At 38.7% G+C, this 19,737-nt stretch overlaps 4 protein-coding genes and 1 long non-coding RNA gene across 6 annotated transcripts; 3 read left to right on the plus strand and 2 right to left on the minus strand.

Annotated features, from left to right (window-relative positions):
- Positions 1-815: 815 nt before the first annotated feature.
- LOC116011953 (E2F transcription factor-like E2FF) lies at positions 816-4,295 on the plus strand. Of its 2 annotated transcripts, none has more exons than XM_031251395.1 (11): positions 816-1,103; positions 1,234-1,301; positions 1,435-1,487; positions 1,562-1,639; positions 1,719-1,763; positions 1,894-1,972; positions 2,223-2,290; positions 2,379-2,451; positions 2,930-2,991; positions 3,077-3,470; positions 3,979-4,295. In XM_031251395.1, the coding sequence occupies exons 1-11, from the start codon at positions 1,009-1,011 to the stop codon at positions 4,017-4,019; spliced, it is 1,056 nt and encodes a 351-aa protein (XP_031107255.1). In that variant the 5' UTR covers positions 816-1,008; the 3' UTR covers positions 4,020-4,295. The 2 variants fall into 2 exon arrangements, with proteins under 2 accessions (XP_031107255.1, XP_031107254.1); XM_031251394.1 differs by having other exon boundaries at positions 821-1,103; positions 3,922-4,295.
- Positions 4,296-7,673: 3,378 nt separating this feature from the next.
- On the plus strand, positions 7,674-9,953 carry LOC116013265. Its single transcript, XM_031252934.1, has 5 exons — positions 7,674-8,294; positions 8,416-8,683; positions 9,256-9,354; positions 9,439-9,653; positions 9,771-9,953. The coding sequence occupies exons 1-5, from the start codon at positions 7,834-7,836 to the stop codon at positions 9,844-9,846; spliced, it is 1,119 nt and encodes a 372-aa protein (XP_031108794.1). The 5' UTR covers positions 7,674-7,833; the 3' UTR covers positions 9,847-9,953.
- LOC116013267 lies at positions 8,871-9,167 on the plus strand. Its single transcript, XR_004097230.1, has 2 exons — positions 8,871-8,942; positions 9,072-9,167. It is a non-coding gene; the product is annotated as an uncharacterized LOC116013267 (long non-coding RNA).
- On the minus strand, positions 9,952-11,240 carry LOC116013266 (probable galacturonosyltransferase-like 9). Its single transcript, XM_031252935.1, has one exon. It carries the CDS (start codon positions 11,194-11,196, stop codon positions 10,105-10,107), a length of 1,092 nt encoding a protein of 363 aa, XP_031108795.1. The 5' UTR covers positions 11,197-11,240; the 3' UTR covers positions 9,952-10,104.
- A 747-nt stretch (positions 11,241-11,987) lies between these two features.
- On the minus strand, positions 11,988-19,737 carry LOC116013264 (ABC transporter B family member 15). Its single transcript, XM_031252932.1, has 9 exons — positions 19,606-19,737; positions 18,042-18,280; positions 17,892-17,946; positions 17,605-17,783; positions 16,908-17,365; positions 15,612-16,152; positions 14,581-14,996; positions 13,713-14,214; positions 11,988-13,500 (listed from the first exon to the last, which is right to left on the minus strand). Exons 2-9 carry the CDS (start codon positions 18,276-18,278, stop codon positions 12,133-12,135), a joined length of 3,756 nt encoding a protein of 1,251 aa, XP_031108792.1. The 5' UTR covers positions 18,279-18,280; positions 19,606-19,737; the 3' UTR covers positions 11,988-12,132.

Consider the following 19,737-nt stretch of genomic DNA (forward strand, 5'->3'; position numbering starts at 1 on the left):
TTTAATATGAAATATGCCAATAAATAGATTTTTCTAATATAACCCGCAAATGAAAGATACATTATTATAAACAGATCATGCGTGACAAGTTTAACTAAGAGAGTTGTGTGTATGTGTATATATATACACATACTATCTAATGATAGAAAGAGTTGTAAAAATAAATATTTAATTGCTAACAGGTCTTTTTAGTACACAAATGTGATTTATAAGTCAAGTCGATAACTAAATTAGAGTACTAAGAAATGTTATAACTCTTTTCTCTTAAAAAATAAAAGCTTTCTACTTGCTAAGACCCTTTTGCTTGCATACAACTCCTCATAGGACATGTGTGAGAAATTTTCGATGGACAACGCATTGCATATAGGCATTAAGCAATGAGATTAACCACACCACATGTCGGTATTGGGTTTATCAATGCTAATGAGATAATGTGACAGGGCACTTGTAGAATCACTTGTGCCATATGAAATTGTAAGAAACTCGGAGGAGTCAGATGAGATTGCTAGACACTCAAGGGGTAGAGCACTGTAGTCGAGAGGTAAATGCGCTTGTATATGACACAAAAGAACTAAGAATTAACATTTGTACTCTTCTGATACGAGAATTATGTTTTACCTACTCATTTACCTATTTTGGTGTCACAATTTGTATGTTTAACATAGTAAATATTTTTCCCATCATCAATTAAGAAAAAAGCCACCTTAAGAGATGAAAAAATAGAATAAAAAAAAGGTCATGAAATATAGGTCGAAATAATTTTTGGTGGGGAGTTTTTAATAAAACACTTTTATGAATCCCCGCGGGCGCGGATCCTTTACAGTTTTACGGACCCGCCTTTAAGATACGGGATCCGATCCGAGTTCCAATTTGAACAGTAAAGCCCGCCACCGAATGCTCTCAGCTCCAACTCTTCAGTTCAATTCTTCCATTTTTTCTGTTCGATTCCGCAAAAAAATCGACTGAGAGAAACTGAGGCAGAATTCAAGCTTGATAACGAGGGGAGGGATGTCATCATCATCAATTCATAGCGATTCACAATCCAAAAACCCTACCAGCTTGTACAGCCGCAAAGAGAAATCGCTTGGTGTTCTGTGCTCCAAGTATTATCTCTGCTTATAATTCTAATTCCATTTTACATATATATCACATTAACATCTATGTGCATCTAAACACATGCATTATACATCTAGAGATGATATGTGTAAACACTGATTACATGGGTTTGCTCAGTTTCCTGAGGCTGTACGATCGAGATGATGTGGATTGCATTGGATTGGATCATGCGGCAGATCAATTAGGTCTTCCACTTTTTTATTTTTATTTTTATTTTTATATTTTTTTTAATTTTTAAATTGCTATCTTATTTAGTCAACACCGCATGGGTTAACAGAGTTAATCTGCGATTTTTTTTATTGTGTTTTGTGGGTCTAGGTGTTGAAAGACGTCGAATTTACGATATTGTTAACATACTAGAAAGTGTTGGGGTAATTCTCTTTGGCTCTTTCTTGAAAACTTGCATCTTTACAAGAGTAAAATCTAATTGTGGTATTCTCTCTAGTTGTTGTCCAGAAGAGCTAAAAATCAGTACACTTGGAAGGGATTTGCCGCAATTCCTCGGACTTTGGATGCACTTAAGGTAGTTAGAGTATGTTTTGATTTTGGATGACTGATACTTGGATTATCCTATGCAAGTTCATGTTTTGATTCATTTGTAGGAGGAGGGTTTGCGAGAGAAGCTCAGTGGCCAAAATATTGCTAATGTATGTGACTTGCAGCTGCTTCTTGTGCTTCTTTCAGTTTCCATTCTCCTCTTTAGTCCTTTAGCCTTTTTTCTTTACTTGCAATTGATTTTTTTTTTTTTTTTTTTTTTTTTTTTTTGGGTCCTTCTAGGTTTTGAGGGAAAATGAATATAGACAGCCTTCAAACTTGAGCACCAAGCAAGATAACACACATGAATTGATTAAAGGAGGTAGCTGTCTTCTTTTCATTCTGACAGACGTACTTATTATAGCATAAATAACATCATTGGACTTTTGAAAGTATAATATCTGCCATTTTGGTTGCTGTGCACTTATTTTCACATGAATAAAATTAATTTGAACTCTTAGAAGTATTATTTTTCTACAGGCAGTGATGAGTTTTAGCAAAAGCTGTGTGGATAAATCATAAATAGTGTGTACTTTGTATTGATATCAGTTATTTCATGCTTGATTGTATAGACAACAGGAAGGAAAAATCTTTGGCTCTTCTCACACAGAACTTTATAAAGCTTTTTCTTTGTTCTGATGTAAGTGTAGCCTTCTTTGTTCTCAGATTATCTTAAACTTGTCTATCTGTAAATTACTTATTAAAGTATGCTTCTTTATCTCCCTTAGGTTGAATTCATCTCTCTTGACAATGCAGCATCAGCTTTGCTGGGTAATATGCATGATCCAACTGCCATGAGAAGTAATTACCCTTCACTTTTAGTGTGTTTGAATGGGCGGAAATTAAGTGGAAAGAAATGGGAGGAAAGAAGATAGGATGATTTTTATTTTCTCTTGTTTGTATAAGAAGGAAAATGGAGGGGAAATAGGGGAGAAAATTATTTCCCATGCTATCAAATATTTGTCTCCAAAATGGAGAGAAAATGAGTTCTTCCTTTTTCAGCACACAATTATGCCATGACCAAGCTCCTCTCTTTCTCTACCATATTTATTTGCAACTCTTCATTCTTTTCTTTAATTTGCTTTCCCTTTTTCTAACAAAGTTTCTTCCCCATTTTCTTCTCTATATATTCCTTTCCCTCCTATTTTCTTATTCCTCACTTTCCACCCATTCCAACACAACTACTATTTTTTATTTTTTTTTCAAATTTTATTTCTCTATGGCCAAACTACGCAAATGAATTCTTAGTTTCTACTGACATTTCCTGTATAATCTTCAGCAAAGGTTAGGCGCTTGTATGACATTGCAAATGTATTTGCATCTATGAACCTGATTGAGAAGGTTGGTTACTTTCACAATTTAATAAATAGTGAAGGCAATAGATAGAAGATAGCTTTTAATCGTGACCTCTTCTGATAATTTTTAGATTCGTCACCCAGAAAGTGGAAAACCAGCATTCAGATGGATAGGACAGGTAGGAAATCCTGGGAATGGATCTCGTAGTGCAGCTAATGTGACTGATTTGAAGAGGACATTCGGGGCAGATATTACAAACACTGTCCCGAAGAGATGCAAGGCTGGTTCTTCATCAGATTGGAAGCCAAGTGAACATGCAACTCAGTATGCAAAGCATGGTAACTTAAAAGATGAAAATAGCAAAGTCTCACCTGATCGGCATAAACATGGTTCTAAGGATTTTGAGTTTGGGCCTTTCAGTCCCTCTAGTGTGCCAAGAGAAGTTCTTGGAAACATAAATGTTGGGCAGATTCCCAACTGGGAAAACCTGGCTTCTACGTATCGCCCTCGATATTGCAACAAGGGTAATCTCTAGAACCTCACCTTTATTTTCTGAATTTCCTTTCCATCCATGCTGTTCAAGATGGGAAGAAAACAATTACTTTGCTTTCATAGTTTGATGTTTTGTTGTACACAGCCACTCCACTCTTGTTTTCCCCCCATGCTTTTAAGGAATTGTACAACTATTGACTTTTTGCCAAAAGAAAGATTATGGTTATCAATCAGAAGTTTTTAATAGTTGTTTGCCAGTTTAGCTATAACATAGAGAAATAGGATGAAGGATGGGAAATGCTGGGTGCTTATTGTTTGGTTTCCAATTAGCTTAATATAGTACTTCATAACATCATAGACACACTAGGAACTAATCCACTACCTTACTTATCATATATTCTGCATGCTCTTGTTTTTCTTTTTGCACACAACAATTGTTACCATTAGAACTTGAAAAAATGTGTTTTGCTGAACATGTCGCAGCTTTAAGTGATCTTTTTGGTCATTATGTTGAGGCATGGAATTCGTGGTATGTTGCAGCTGATGCTGATGAGAAGCAGCATGACCAACATTTGCCCTGATGTCCTCTATTCCTCTCCTCTCTTTTCTATATGTGCAGCACAGAAATCCAACGTACTCTTTTTCTCCTCCATGGCAAATGGGAATTATTGGTCCTGTTTTGTTTCCAAATGTATTCCTTTGTATTGACACCTATTATCAGTTTTGCAGCAATGATAGAATTATCAAATATTGTTGCTTATTATCTTTTGCTTATATTTATTAGTTCATGTCTTCAGCAACTCTTAAAAGAAATGGGAGAGACCAAGGGGAAGGTATGTAAATACATAAACTGAAAATGCAAATACATGCCTCAGCAATTGTATATTTATTCAAATTTGAGTATTCAATCAATCACTTGTAGTTCAATATTTGGAAAGAATTGCACCCCTCTGAAACAATGCTAAGGTTAAAGAAAAAATGGAAATTGCATAATCATCCAACATTTTTGAGTTTTGACTCTAGGAATGAATCTTCATTTAGGATCAGTGAAGAAGCCATTGCAAAATTTTCCAGCACACCAGCAGCCCTGTTTTCCTTGGTCACCCTACTGACCCTAGACATTGCAAAAGGAGTAGGAAACAATTAGGATGTGTTTGGTTGGAGACTTTTGCACCTTACTATGATTTTTGATATCTAGTATCATATTTGTTTACTTACTTTTGTTATTCTTTTATTGAATTCAAATATTTTAGTAATTATAAAATTCATTACCATTTTACTCCTTATTTTGAAGAATAGAATAATAAAAATATATATGAAAAAAAAAAAAAGAAAGAAAAAAGAAGTCATTGTTCATATATTGAATATGAAACTTTACTATATATACACATATATGTATGCGTGTTTATATACATATTTTGATTAATAAAAAAAGTCATTATTTTGATTCCAATTCCTATTTACCATTCATCCTACCAGTAGATTTGCAACAAAAAGGGCATGAAAAGAAAAAACGATTTTTTGTGAATTTTTGTTTCTTTTTCAAATAAAAAGCTGAGGTAAGCGAAAAGGTATTCAGGGTTGATGGAGATGTTGCGGTCTTGCGGACCAATTGCATCCCGTAGATCTCGATGGCTACTCTTACGGCGGCGAAGAGAGGGTAAACCTGTAATAGATACACGCATTTATCATTCTCAACCCAATAGATCTAATAGAACATAAGGAATCCTAGTATTGCGGAGATACGAGCAGAGAAGAACAGTTGTAAGGGATGGCGGGGCGAGAAAATGGGGAAAACCTCGGGGCGTAGCCATCGGTTGACGGCGGAGGGAGCCATTCTGAGAAGGAGAATGAGATGGCGTGCTTTGAAGCTTGTGCGTGCGTTCTAAGTTCTAACAACCCACGGATTCGCTAAATATGACCTACTTGTACCCCATGTTAAACTATACTAAAGTTTTAAACGAATTCCAGGATCCAGCTGCCACTTACGCGAATTTGCTCAGGCCCCCTCAACCTTTTCTAATTTGGATTTTCGCCCTACCTTTTTCAAAGGTCGAGTTGTCAGTAGGCAAATTGCAATTTTGACACGGCAGTTGCATAAATTGCAGATATGTCGTGATAGAATTGCTACACATCAATTAAAAAAAAAGTCAGGTAGACTTTGCAATTGCCATTCTTTCACGCGTGCGGATGGCCTAAGATGCCTCAAGTACATGTGTGTAGTGTTAAATATACAAGATTTCTTATGACATATTTTAAATTGGATAACGTGACGCTTTTGATGAGCAACGGTATAACTAGCTTGTTCGACAGCATTGGTTAGATATTGCATACCTTCTTGGGCATATTAACTCATTGTTTAAGTATTAGGCCGTTTAAAATGCTCTAACTCTATCAATATCGAACAATTGTTAATACTATAACAAAACAAGTTATAAAATTTGTTGACATATTATTTTATAATGTGTACTAAATTGTTGATTTGTTGTCAACTTTAAATGAAATGAAATTTGAGAGTAGTTATTGATGGGTTGGATATAAGAGATATACTATTCAACATCGGCTCAAACCAATACATTACGAAATTTGAGAGACAATTAGCCAGAAGATTATTGGTCTAATTGTATGAGATTGATATCCTTATCATTTTGGAGTCATCTCCCTTATATTTTAGAATATCAACTTGTAATTAATGTTTATGATTGAAATGGTTTACTTTCTATATCCGGTATAAGTCATTAATTGGTTGTTTATGTTGTATAAAAATAGCTTGCAATAGTAACACCATCCGTTAAAGTTTTGCAGAGTTTTGTTGTCACATGGAGGAGGAGGGAAGAAAAAGAAAAAAGGAAAAAAATCAGTGTGGCAATTTTTATTTTTAACAAATAAAAGCTATTTACGTGCCTAAATGGTGCGTGCATGGTGTGCCTAGTGTACTCAATGCACACCAAGCAACTACTTTTTCCTTTTTCTCGCTCCGCACAATTCTTTTTTTTTTTTTTTTCTTTCTTTCTCTTTTGGAAAAAGTGTCAAATAGGCCACTGAACTTATCACTTTTGTGCAATTGAGCCATTGAACTTAAAAAGTGTGCAATTCAACCATCAAACAATCAAAATTTGTGCAATTGGACCATTTTTACAAAAAATTTCTGATAAAATTCAATTATATTACTAACATATATGTATTAAGAGTGACATTTTCTTCTATCATACTAGTTGGAAGTCAATATTGAAATGTTTTTAACTCAAATTGAATTAAATTTTTTTTGTAAAAATGGTCCAATTGCACAAATTTTGCTTGTTTGATGGTTGAATTGCACACTTTTTATGTTCAATGGCCCAATTGCACAAAAGCGATAAGTTCAGTGGCCTATTTGACACTTTTTCCTTCTCTTTTTCCTTCAACCTCACTCTTCAAACTTATCATCTCGCTCATCCATAAAAACAACAAATCCCTAAAAATTCACAATTGGTCATCACGCTCTAAGGGAGATAAGACTTTTTCTTGAAAAGCAATAATACCTCTCTAGTTCCTTTCAAGCTTTCTACTTTGTTTATATTACATTGATCAGGTGTAAAAATACAAATTATTATCTTGTTTTGGTATAATAATTATCTATTGGGAAAATTGTAATTTATGCCCCTCTATAATATGTCAATTATCAATGTCACCCCTAAATTATTGTGGTGTAAATATTGCCCCTCAATTTTCAAAAACGGTACATATATTGCTCCTCCCGTGGTGTAAATATTGCCCCTCCTTCGTTACGGGAGGGGCAATATATGTACCGTTTTTGAAAATTGAGGGGCAACATTTACACCACTAATAATTCAGGGATGACATTGATAATTGGCATATTTTGGAAAATTACAATTTTCCCTTATCTATTTTATCTTGTAACAAAAATTTCTCCATTGAAATATAAGATATTAAGATACTTGATTGAGTGGTCAAGTCCGGATATGTAATTTAAACTCAATCAATTAATGTCTTTCAGTTTTGATTAATTTTAAATTTGTATACACATCTGATGGGGGCATATCCCATATACAACTAATAATAACCCAACATTAATAAGTACGGGAATAAGATTTTTTTGCTTCAAGACATGAAAAATAAGACACTGACACATGAACGCTAAAGAGTTTACAGCCGTGCGTTCACGCCACTCGTCCAGTGGCGAATCCGTAAATACATGGCAATTGAAGGGGTGGACTCGACCAAATTCGCAAGAGAACAAAAACATCAAACAAACTGATGGCTGGGCCGAAAAGATGAGAATCGAATCGAAAGCGGTGGTGACTGGTGAGAGATAGCATCGCCGGAGGCCACAAAAAAGATAAGCTTTTAGAGCTGCAACTTCGCCCGCTCGCCAATCTCTCTTTCTATCATTCTATGGCTTCCATAGCTCGCGCTTTTCTCATATCTCGGCTCGCCGAGCTGTCACTGAAGCCGCTCCAGCCAACGCAACCGCCGCCTCCCTTCGCGCACCACCTCCTCATCCGACCGTTTCTTCCGGCGCCGGCGTCCACTTCTTCTAGACGCCGGCCTTCGTCTTTTGCCGCCGTCAACTGCCTCGTGTCTGGAGTTGATGGGGGCGGCGTCTCAGACGACTTCGTCTCCACCACCAAGTCCGGTTTCGGCCGCGAATTCGCCGTAATCGCCAATATGCTCAAGCGGATTGAGCCTCTGGACACTTCAGTTATTTCAGAAGGCGTTTCCGCTGCTGCTAAGGACTCTATGAAGCAGACTATATCGACGATGCTAGGGTTGCTACCTTCGGATCAGTTCTCCGTCACTGTTAGGTTTTCAAAGCACCCACTCCATCGCCTAATTGTTTCTTCCATAATCACCGGGTGAGTAATTCAACTTCTTTTTTCCTTTTTCTCGTAATCCATTCACATAGCGATCTGTAAGTTTATTTTAATTTTTGATACATATACACACAAACGGTGCTGATTTAAGTTATACTGGTAGGTATACATTGTGGAATGCGGAGTACAGAATATCGTTGATGAGGAATTTTGACATTTCATCCAATAGTTCCAAAAACTTGAACTCTGGAGATAGAAATGAGGATCCATGCGTAAAGGGGGAGGAAGTTAGTATTCGAGAAATTGAAAGTGGTGCAGATGGATGCAACGTAGCTTCAGATACCATTAGTAGTCAAAATTTTGAGGATTTGTCTCCTGAAGCTCTGAACTATATTCAGCAATTAGAAGTGGAGCTGAAAACAGTCAAACAGGTGCTAATCTTACTATATTTGAAACAAATTTTGAATAATAGATGAGAAGCTTGATAGATGCTTCAAATTTGTCGTGATTGATCTTTCAGTTCTTTTAATACTGATCTGGAATGTACAGAGTACAGTTTTGATCGGATATCCATAAACGACTGAAGGCGTATCCTGTCCCTGGCCTAGTTCAGGTTATAGAAGACGTTCTTCTAACTTTTTTGAGAGTGAATTCTTAACTTCGAGATCAATCCAACTAATTTTTGAATCGGTAATGCAGTTTAGGTTGTGATGAGATTAGCATTCAATAGTAAGTTGAATAATTTGTAATTCATTCTGGAGTTTGTTGTTTCTTGCTGAAATTTGGATTTTGGTACTCTCTGTTTGAAATGAACCATAGAGGCATGTAACTAGCAATGTGTGGATTTTGATCCTACTGGTATCTTAGGATCCCAGGCGACAAACCAAACGTCTACAACCATGCAGGAAGATGAAATATTTGAGGGATTGCCATTCTGTTGTTGCTTCTGAATATGCTTTATTCTATTGCATACATTTGAACTGAATGTTGTCTGTTGTCTCAGGACCTGCATGCTCTGGAACAGGAAAATTTGCAAATGGACTATGACAAAAGAAGTAACAATGATCTGCTCGACTATCTACGGCTGTTGGAACCTGATATGGTAATAAACCTCTTTTTTTAATGCAATTACAAGTACTGAAATGTTTTGGTCAAATTCCTCATGTGTTGTATATTCTCAAAACAGGTGATTGAACTTTCTAAGCCATCCTCATTTGAAGTGGAGGAAGTTATTCATCAATTAGCACAGAATATACTGCGAATATTTTTCAAAGAAGAGACGGACTCTGAGTCTGAAGAAAGCATATTGTTTGACGCTGCTGCAACAAACCGCCAGACTGATGCCGAATCATGTGACACAATAGGCACATCACGGGATTACTTGGCAAAGCTTCTGTTCTGGTTAGTATATTGTTATGCCTCTTTTTCACTTCTGCTTCATTCCTGTAATTCACCTTATCATCCACTTTTATGTTGGCACACTATTGAAGCTTTGCTTTTTCTTTGTTTCAACTTTAGGTGTATGTTACTTGGCCATCACTTGAGAGGCTTGGAGAACAGATTACATTTAAGTTGTGTTGTTGGACTATTGTAAAGTTAATCAAGGATAAACAGGAATGTATATCCTTCTTCCTTGCAAATTTTGTGTTGTTTATATAATGAGAAATTAAGTATATAAAATGCCTATTTCTCCGAAGAAAATGATAAATGTACTCTCATAGAATAAAACTCCTTTGGGCATTCAAGAATCAAGAATGCGTTTCTCATTTACAGTACAAATTTCCAAAATTGTGAAAAAAAAAAAAACGAAAGAATGAATGAATCATGGTAATCACAGTGATGATTGGTCCTCTCATTGTGTGGAAAAGTTGGGACTGGTGTACAGATCATAAGGTTTCCAAAGATGATCAACCGGGCATGGTCTGCCTTCATCAAGCCTCACCCATGGTTTCCCTTTCCCACTCCAGTGCAGTAAGCTGACATGTCCAGGATGCAACTTCCGGCAACTATTAACAACATTATCGCCCCCGAGCCCGTGTTGGTTCCATCTATGATCAATGCCTTCAACTTCTCCTCCAAAAACCAGCAAAAATGGAGGAAGAGATCCCAAATGGTATATCCTCTTCTCCCTCTGTATTTCCATCCAGTTCTCTATTTTCTTGGTGTAATCTCCCTTTCTCCATTTCCCCAAATCTATTACCATCACCCCTGTGTTGAAGTAGCAGGCCTTCCTCCCCTGAAAATCACCTGAAAGCCCAGAATCCGACCAGAACTCCCCGGTAAAGTACTTTCCGATATCTACATGGCAGTATTCCGGAGCTGCAATGATTCTTGAACCGGTCAAGCTCACTGACCATAGCTTCTGGATATCATCAACCACAATAACATCAGAATCCAGATACACCACACGATCAACACACTGCTCGATTATCTCAGCCAGGTAGCTCCTCGCGTAGTTCAATGGGTTGTCGAGAGCTTTACGAACTGAAGAAGAAATCAGGGCTTTGACCTGCCCTTCATCGAAAGGATACGCCTTGAAGTTCAGAGACGGGAATGCAGACCGGACAATCCTTGTCAACTGAACCGGCGAGCTCCCAGAAGAAGACGAAGTGACGAAGTGGAAGAAGATGTTTTCCGGGCAAGAAGCGTGGCGGAGGATTGAATTGATCGCTGCAACTGAGCCTCTCAAGTACTCAGAATCAAGGGTCATAGCAACATGAACAATAGCCGGATTACACAAATCATATTTGCCTGCTTTGCTCATCAATCTGGGAACGCATTGCTCTCCGTTGCGATAATCAGACGCTTCAGAGTACCTACTATTGAACTCTATTATATTTTTCGGTTTCTCACCCGACAATCTGATAGCTTCTCCAGATACTAAAAGCAAAAACACCAATAATACTACTCTTAACATCTGCTTCGTAGATTGATATGCTAACATGAGATGAGAAGCCAGAGATTTGATGTTATCCGCTTAGATCTTGACTGAAAGTTGGCGTGTATATATATCGAGGATGGCACAAACTCTGAAACGCGTTTGGAAGGTTGAAAAATCATTTCAGTACTTGGTAATAGGAAGGTGCGAAGAAGGTTCTCATTGGACTAGGGCCGGTGTTCCCTGAGGTATTACGCGTAATATTTTATTTATTTATTCTAGATGAAAGGCCCGAGTAAAACTCCGCAGTCAGCCAATCACTATTGAGTAATAGTTGCAATCCACATAGTTACCATAAACAACTTGATTGACGTGAGTGGTCGGGCACGCACTCGTGCCCCTTAAGAGCCTGATGCGAACAAGGATTTGTTTGAGTATTATATGGGCTTAAATGACAAATTATTTTGTAGACATACTGAATATGTAAATTGTGATGGGTTCACTTTGCATGGTATAACTATTGGGTTTAAAGGTGCCCAATAGTTCGATTGAGAAGCGAATTCATAATTTTATGATACAAAATTCATGTTTCATCTTTGGATAATTATTTTGAGGTAATTTATATTTTATTTGAATTCGTAAGATGTCGGCTTGTTTCCAGGAATCTGTGCCTAACGTGTTTGCTACTTACTACTAAATACCTTCAAAAATTCAAAGAGCAGACGCGCACGTGTTTTATACGATTGCACTATATTTGACTCTCTACTATGTATAGCCCTCCAGGCTCCAGCTGCAGATTACCAAATATTTGTACATCAATTTTAAAGTTACTAACCCGTATCTATTGGTATACCGGATTCAATTATATATAGCTTTTGATATTTAATAAACATATTTATTGGTACGTCAACGATTTTATTTATATCTTTAGGAATAGTGATAGTTAAATTAATAACCTAACCTTTTTAAATATACACAAAAAGAGATTACAATCTCTGCTTATTAGTTGAGTGCCCTTTGGAGGCTGACCAAGGAATAGTAGGCCCCACTTGGTCCTTTGGCCAGCAAAGACGAGTGGGTCCCTTTTTCCACAACTTTCCCCTTGTCCAACACGGCAATAGTATCGCAGTTGTGTATGGTGCTTAGTCTGTGGGCCACCACCACGCTCGTCCGGCCGACCATGACTCGCTCGAGCGCGTCTTGGACCACTTTCTCCGACTGGCTATCCAACGCGCTCGTAGCTTCATCCAGCAACAATATCGCCGGATTTTTCAGTATTGCCCTCGCGATGGCGATTCGCTGCTTTTGCCCTCCCGACAATTGCAATCCCCTGTCGCCGCACCATGTGTCGTAACCGTCTTTTAATCCCGCGATGAAGTCGTGCGCGTTGGCTACCTTCGCTGCTTCGATGATCTCCGCCTCGTCGAGGTCGTCGGAGGCGCCGTAGGTAATGTTTTGTCGTATGGTTCCGGCGAAGAGCGTCGGCTCTTGGCTGACGAGCGCGATGTGCTTCCTTAAAGCTCGCAGGTGGTAGGATTTTATGTCGCGGCCGTCGATTTTCACCACGCCGCTTGTCGGGTCGTAGAATCTTTCAATCAGGCCGATGATGGTTGACTTCCCCGACCCGCTTTGCCCCACCAAAGCCGTGGATTTCCCCGCTTCAATTGTAATTGAAAAGCCTTTGAAAATAACAACATTAGGCCTAGCCGGGTACGCAAAATCCACGTCACAAATCTCAACCCGACCCGTCACTTTCTCCGGCTTTTCCCCGTCTGAATCCTCCGGTTCGATCAGCGAGTACCGGTCCAAAACCGCGAAAACCGACCCCACAGAATCAGCTCCTTTAGCAAGATCATTAGTCATCGTTCCGGCATCAGCTATGACCCGACCCGTACTAACCAAAACCATAAACGTTTGTAGCAAAGCCTTTGCCCCAATAACCCCCTCCGCTACAAGCTTTCCGCCGTACCAAAAATCCAAAGCCCAAGTACACGTCATGAGCCCATTGGACGTCCCGAGCCCAATCCCCGCAAACCACGATTGCCGAATGCTCTCTCGGTTCGGGCCTTCTTGGGCTTTTTTTAGCATCTGGAGAATTCTGGCTTGGGAAGAAAACGCCGTCACCGTTCGGAGATTAGCCACCGCTTCCGCCGCTAGCTTACTGCTTTCTTCCTGGGCTTTGCTGGCTTTCTTTGACATGCTCTTTAGCAAAACACGCTTGCAGTAGTAACAGATTATGATCAATGGCTGCACTGCTATCATTACTAATGCAAGTTTCCAGGCAATCACTAGCCCCATTGTGCACGCTATCACCACTGCTGAGATTGTTTGAATGAGTAACGCCATTCGATCACCAACCAAAGATCTAACCTGCAGTGTATACAAATTAAAACATTTTATATCAATATCCCAAACCATAAATTTTTCGGGCTACATAGAACATCAGATAGTAAATCAGCATAAAATCAAGAACACTATTTTCACTGAAAGTTGAACCAACAATCAGATCAACTTAGTTCCCATGCATAATTGAAATATGTATTAGTCTCTAGTGGACATTTATAATGAATAATGTAACGTACCACATTGGCATCTTTGGCAAGTCTTGAGCAAATTGCACCGGTGGAATTTTCATCCTTATCATACCACCCAATTTCGAACGTGAGCATCTTAGACAGCATTCTTTCTCTGATTCTTTTAGTTAAGTACTCTCCCATGGCGGCGAAGTTGTAGTGCTGAAGTATGTTAATCAGAAAAGAGAAAACGGCCAAGCCAAGAAAGCACAATGCATAAATTCGGGTTTTCTCCTTGATCTCATCATGGCTAGGCAGAAAATATACTGAAACCATTGAGCCCATTGCGAATGCATATACAGGTTGAACTCCACCAAACAGTATCGCCCCGATTGATCCCATTGTGGCTTGCCTCCATTCTGGCAAATTCATGGCCAACAATCTCCTAAATGAAGGCACAGGGAGGTTAAGGTTTTCTTCGCCGCCAAAAACAACCGAATCATTATTCTCGAGCCCTCTGTGGCTATGAGTGAAAGAGTTAGCCGAGCTCGATCTGCTCACCAGTGACAGCCTGTAAGAAAGGGAGAACTGTTCATAGACACCAATGCACCCTCTGGAATTCTGAGTCAAATACAAATATTGAATATCTTGTATTCTATTAATGGTTATATTAGGCAGAATGTCTGGTTGAATACTATAGTTATTCTATTAAGCAAACTACTTAATATATATATTATTAGGAATTACTTCTGCTATATCATTTTATCTGTCTTACTTACTATTATTTAATTTTTTGTGTTTAATATTATTTTTAGTGTAATTTTTAAATATATAAGTTTTGTACAATAATACTAAACTTAATATTATGAAAAATTGAATTGAATTAAGTCAAATCTGGTTAAGCGAACCAACACATAAAATAGAATGGAGGGAGTACCTTCTACTACTGGTGTTGTTATGCGGATCCGCGGCTATGACGGATGATTGCGGCGGCGCTACGGCGGCGTTAACGTCCGCCGAAACTTGGGTTTGTTGGAGGCGAACGAGGGAGGAGTAGAGGCCATTTTCGTCTTCAATTAGGTGGTCGTGAGAGCCAATCTCTTCGACCTGGCCGTTTTGGACCACCGCGATTAAGTCGGCGTTTCGGATCGTGGAGAGACGGTGGGCGATTATGATGGTGGTGCGACCAATGGCGGCCTCGTCTAGCGCTTCTTGCACCACTCGCTCGGATTCAGAGTCTAGAGCACTGGTTGCTTCATCAAGAAGGAGAATTCTTGGCGCCTTTATGATCGCTCTTGCGATTGCTATTCTCTGTTTCTGCCCGCCGGACATTTGCACACCTCTTTCTCCTACCTGCATGCATTTATATATTTTTTTGGAGTACGGTTGACATTGTTACAATGTAATATTTGTTTATACATATTATTAACCTACTGAAACACAGAGTAATGTTCTTATACTGGAATTCGAACCTGAGAACTCTCACTTGAAAAGTCGTGCATGTATATAGTTTAAACAAAATATGTTCAAAAATTCAAGCTTGTTGTAACCAACAATTTGTATGATGCACGGTGCACTGTAGACTCTGTTTCAATATATACAATTTGACACATGAATTTTGTACATTATGAAGTCAGATTCTAAATATATATTGGACAAGATTTGTAGTGCACTTTGAATCCTGATCAACAATTAATTGTTACCCAGACCTGACCAATAGGACTACTGGAAATGAAATTTGAAACTTAGTCAACTTGTCTTAAATATTCACCGGAATAATAATCAACGGTGATTAGTTTAAGGCTGCGTCTAATTAGAGTTAATGAGTGAAACGTCAGTATGTGATAGAATCTGTAGATATCCAGACAATGACTAACTAACATCCCTAACCGAAATATTTATTTGTTTAATATTAGTATATTACTCTGTAAATTCTGGCATGGAAGAGAGTAAACGACAGATATATACCTGGGTGTCATAGCCCTGAGGCAACTGAGAAATGAAGTTATGGGCGTTAGAAGCTTTGGCGGCGCCAATGACTTCTTCCATGTCCGCCGTCTCCTTTCCAAAAAGAATGTTTTCTTTGATGGTGGTTGCGAATAATGCGGGCTCCTGGCTAACCAATCCCATTTGTGACCTTAGCCATTTGAGTTGAATTTTATCAATGGCGACACCGTCGACAAGAATCTCTCCGGCGAGTGGGTCATAAAATCTTTGCAACAGAGCCACCACCGTGGACTTCCCGGAGCCACTCCCTCCGACTAGCGCCACGGTTTTTCCGGCGGGTATTCTCAGGCTAAAATCTTTCAAGATTATGCTTTCTGGGCGTGATGGGTACGCAAATTCTACGTTTTTGAATTCCACTTCTCCGGCGACGTTGTCCAGTATTTGTCCCTCCGTGCTGTCGGAGTCGATTCTTGGCACCCTTTTTATCACCTCCATTATTCTTTCCCCCGCCGTGCTGGCCTCCGAGAAATACTTCAGATTCGACAACGCAGATCCCAGTGCCCTGAAAATCCGATTTCGAGTTTAAAACTTTTGAAATAAAAACATAAAATTTTTGTTGAACGATGAGAGTAACCACAACCACAATGGTAGAGTGTGTTATTCAGTATAGTCAATAAATAAAAAATTACAAGGAGAAAGAGTCAAACAACTCTCCAATACAAAAAATTATCCTGTTGATTGTATTTTTTGGTGTTGACGAGATAAATTTTATTGAGAAACATCGCTATCAATCAAATGGTAGTCTTCGCCTACAAAGGTACGGTGACTAAAACGAGTCACCCTCTCTCAAAAAAGACAACTAGAAAAGATAGCTTTCTCCGGAGAATGCAACCAAAACAAGTTGCCTTGCTCCAAGAAAGGTCATTAGAAAAGGTTACTTCTCCCGGGAAGGCAACCAAAATAAGTAGCATTCTCTTGAGGAGGCCACCACAAAAGGTTGCCTTCTCCATAGAAAACCACGACAAAAGGTCGTTTTCTCTAAAGAAGGTCACCACAAAAGGTCGCCTTCTCCATAGAAGGCAACCAGAATAAGTCAACTTCTCTTAAAAAAGCAACTAGAAGCGACCATTCCTAGATAAGGAGATAAAAAATTCTCTGGTAAGAATGATTAGAAATGGTAAATAACTTTGAATGTAAAATTTAGGAATTTTTGAGTTTTTTTTTTTTTAAATTACAAAGAGATAAACAACATAATAAATCGGTTCAAATTAAAAAGATTTAAATTTATGATATAAATCAGATGATTAAGATACTTACAGTCCGCCAATGGAGATGGCGGCGCCGACGGCGAAAACGGTGCCGCCCTGAGCGGCGTGGTACATGACCAACCTACTACCATAATAGGACATGAAGGACCAGATGGCGAAAACAACGCCGTTACTTCCGATGGCCAAGCCTTTGGCGAGGCCTTGTTTCAGTCCCAGTTTCACCGTGCCTTGGAGGGCAGTGGAGTAATTTTCAATGGTCTTTGTTTCTCCCACGAATGAATACACAGTTCTAATGGAAGAAACAGCCTGTTCTATAATGCTACTGGCCTTGCTATACTCCTCTCTCATCTTCCTCGCAATTCCCATAAGTGCCCTCCCGTACATCAGCCCCGGAATCACTAGAAACACGATGAACGGAAACCCCACGATCGCCAGCCGCCATATCATCATGAACCCGACCACATAGGCCCCCACAAACGTCGACACGTTCATCAAGAACACCGGAATCTGCCAATATTAATTCATCAGAAGATTTGTATTAGGTTAATTCCGTAACAATCCAACTATGGGTTTAAAGTTTCAAAGTCAATCCATACCAAAGGTTGGGCTCGAATATCCACCAGCATATATATATATATATATAATACATAAACATAAATGTGCATTCTAACTATAAGCTCCGGATCAGAGTCAGAATTGAAAACATTCTTGTAAATATATATTTTACCATATATGCACCAACTAACCTTTTCACTGATGACATCTTGAATAACGATACTATCGCTGGAAACACTATCGATAACATCGGCCGTGCTGGTCACGTGCAAATCGAAGTACCCAACGTCTTGACGTAACACTGCTTTCAAATATCGTATCCTTAACCTCGACGCCTGTCTCTCTGCCGTTCTTGTCCAGCAATAGCCCTCTGGAAAATTTTTTGAAAAAATTGTTAGAAATTTTTTTTTAGTACTAACAACTCTGTTACAATATAAATTGGTTAAAACATAAAGTTTAATTAATTTCAGATTCTGACCCAAAAAACAAGCCACCCATTGCGCACAGGCCAGGAAACACAGAGCCAATGCATTCTGCAGCCAAAGAAATCACAGAAAAACAGCTTTTATGCACTGTACATACATCTCATGCAAAAACCAAAACCAAACGAAAAACAAAACTAAAAAACCTTGTTGATACGATGAGAGAAACTGTCGGGGGTTGAAGCAGAGGCACCGCCGAGGTTGTTGACGATCTTGCTAGTAACGAGGAGCATAACCGGCATGGAAATGCCATCCCCGATGGCACCTACAACCCCGAGGCTCATCAAGACCAGATCGACTCTATCAGCGTGGTTGAAAATATAGCCAAAAGAGCCGGATTTCTTCTTCTTCCCCATCACTCCATTCTTTTCATCACTGCCCATTCCTGAAACAGAACAACAAACAGTACAACGTTGTTGATCGATGCGCTAGCTGTTCAAAAAATTCTGTTTCAGACTGTTACATCTACAGATAACTAAAACAGAAGATCGGATGGTGAGGGTGAAACCAGACAAAGCGATGGAGGTTTGGGACTGAGATAATGGTTTTTAATGTTGGGTTTGTTGGTTTAGTATATTATATTACACACATATATATAGACATATGCGTATATATCAAACAAATAGTTCGTTTACATACACAGATCAGAGTATATGATAGACCGCGTGGATTCTCCATTATAAAATTGCAGTTCAGTGATCATGTGCCAGTAAACTAATACTGTTGACTTTTCCTGTATGTTTTTTTTTTATTTTTAAATTCCCTATGTTGTCGTCATTAATGACGATGATCTTCCGGGCGTTAAGGCTAATTTCATGTCTTTCATTAGGGACAAGTGTATGAATATGGTGTTATTAGAAGCCCAGAAATTCAGGCATGGAGAGAAGCCGAATTGAATGTTCAAATAAGGCACAGATTAGCATGTCATTAAAGATCATAATCTTGATGATCATGGTAATCAGCTGACTCATCAGAGTCCTAATACATGGGACTAAATTAATCGTTGATTGCATTATCTTTCTTGTTTTTCTCAGTACTATGAATCTGGTGTTTCTTGTTCACATGCAGTGGTCTCTACTTTGCAAAATTTTTTAATTTCATCCAATTAAGTGCACATGCATCCCAGCTTAGCTTTGTTTAAGAGTTGGATTCAAATCTCAGCATATATGAACAGCTTTAAGTAGAACCACACAGGAGAAATAAACTGCAGATCACCGGCCATATGCGACAGGCTCGATCCAGAGCATGATAACAAAAATTGAACTTGTGACCTTTAATGTTCAATCAATGACAAATAAATTGCACTACCGAGGGTGTGCAGTGCGTGCACAGATGGGGTAAACCTCGCCCCTATGCTACCCAAAGGTGCGCTTTGCCTTGTGACCTTAGTCACCACAGTGATGTAAACTTGTCTAGGTTAGGTGCTCAAAACTAATCAACTCAAAGCAAAAAAGACATAACTCTCATAGAGAGTTAAAACTTAAAACTTTGTGATTATCAAGTTAATTGGTCCATTAGGGATTGCTCCATTCATCTCTATTACTCTATATTTCTTCTTTAAACATAGTGGCACTAGATCAGAGGCAGCGAGCGAGGCTGAAAGCCTGAAATCCTTCCCATACGTTAATACATTTTGTCAAATTAAATTTGCAAAGTACTTGTTAAATAAAATAAAATAAAAAAGCAAAGTACTAGTAAAAGTACAATTACCTGAGTGGCCGGAGATTGACTCGGAATATGTTCTCAAGCCATTCGGAAAGAGAGCGAGTCTCACTCAGAAATCACTGAATGTCGATTCATTACGTACAAACCAAATGCAGGACATCAACCTTGTTCATGTTC

The sequence above is a fragment of the Ipomoea triloba genome, chromosome 3 (assembly GCF_003576645.1).
Source record: "Ipomoea triloba cultivar NCNSP0323 chromosome 3, ASM357664v1".
In the NCBI taxonomy this organism is placed as follows: Eukaryota; Viridiplantae; Streptophyta; class Magnoliopsida; order Solanales; family Convolvulaceae; genus Ipomoea; species Ipomoea triloba.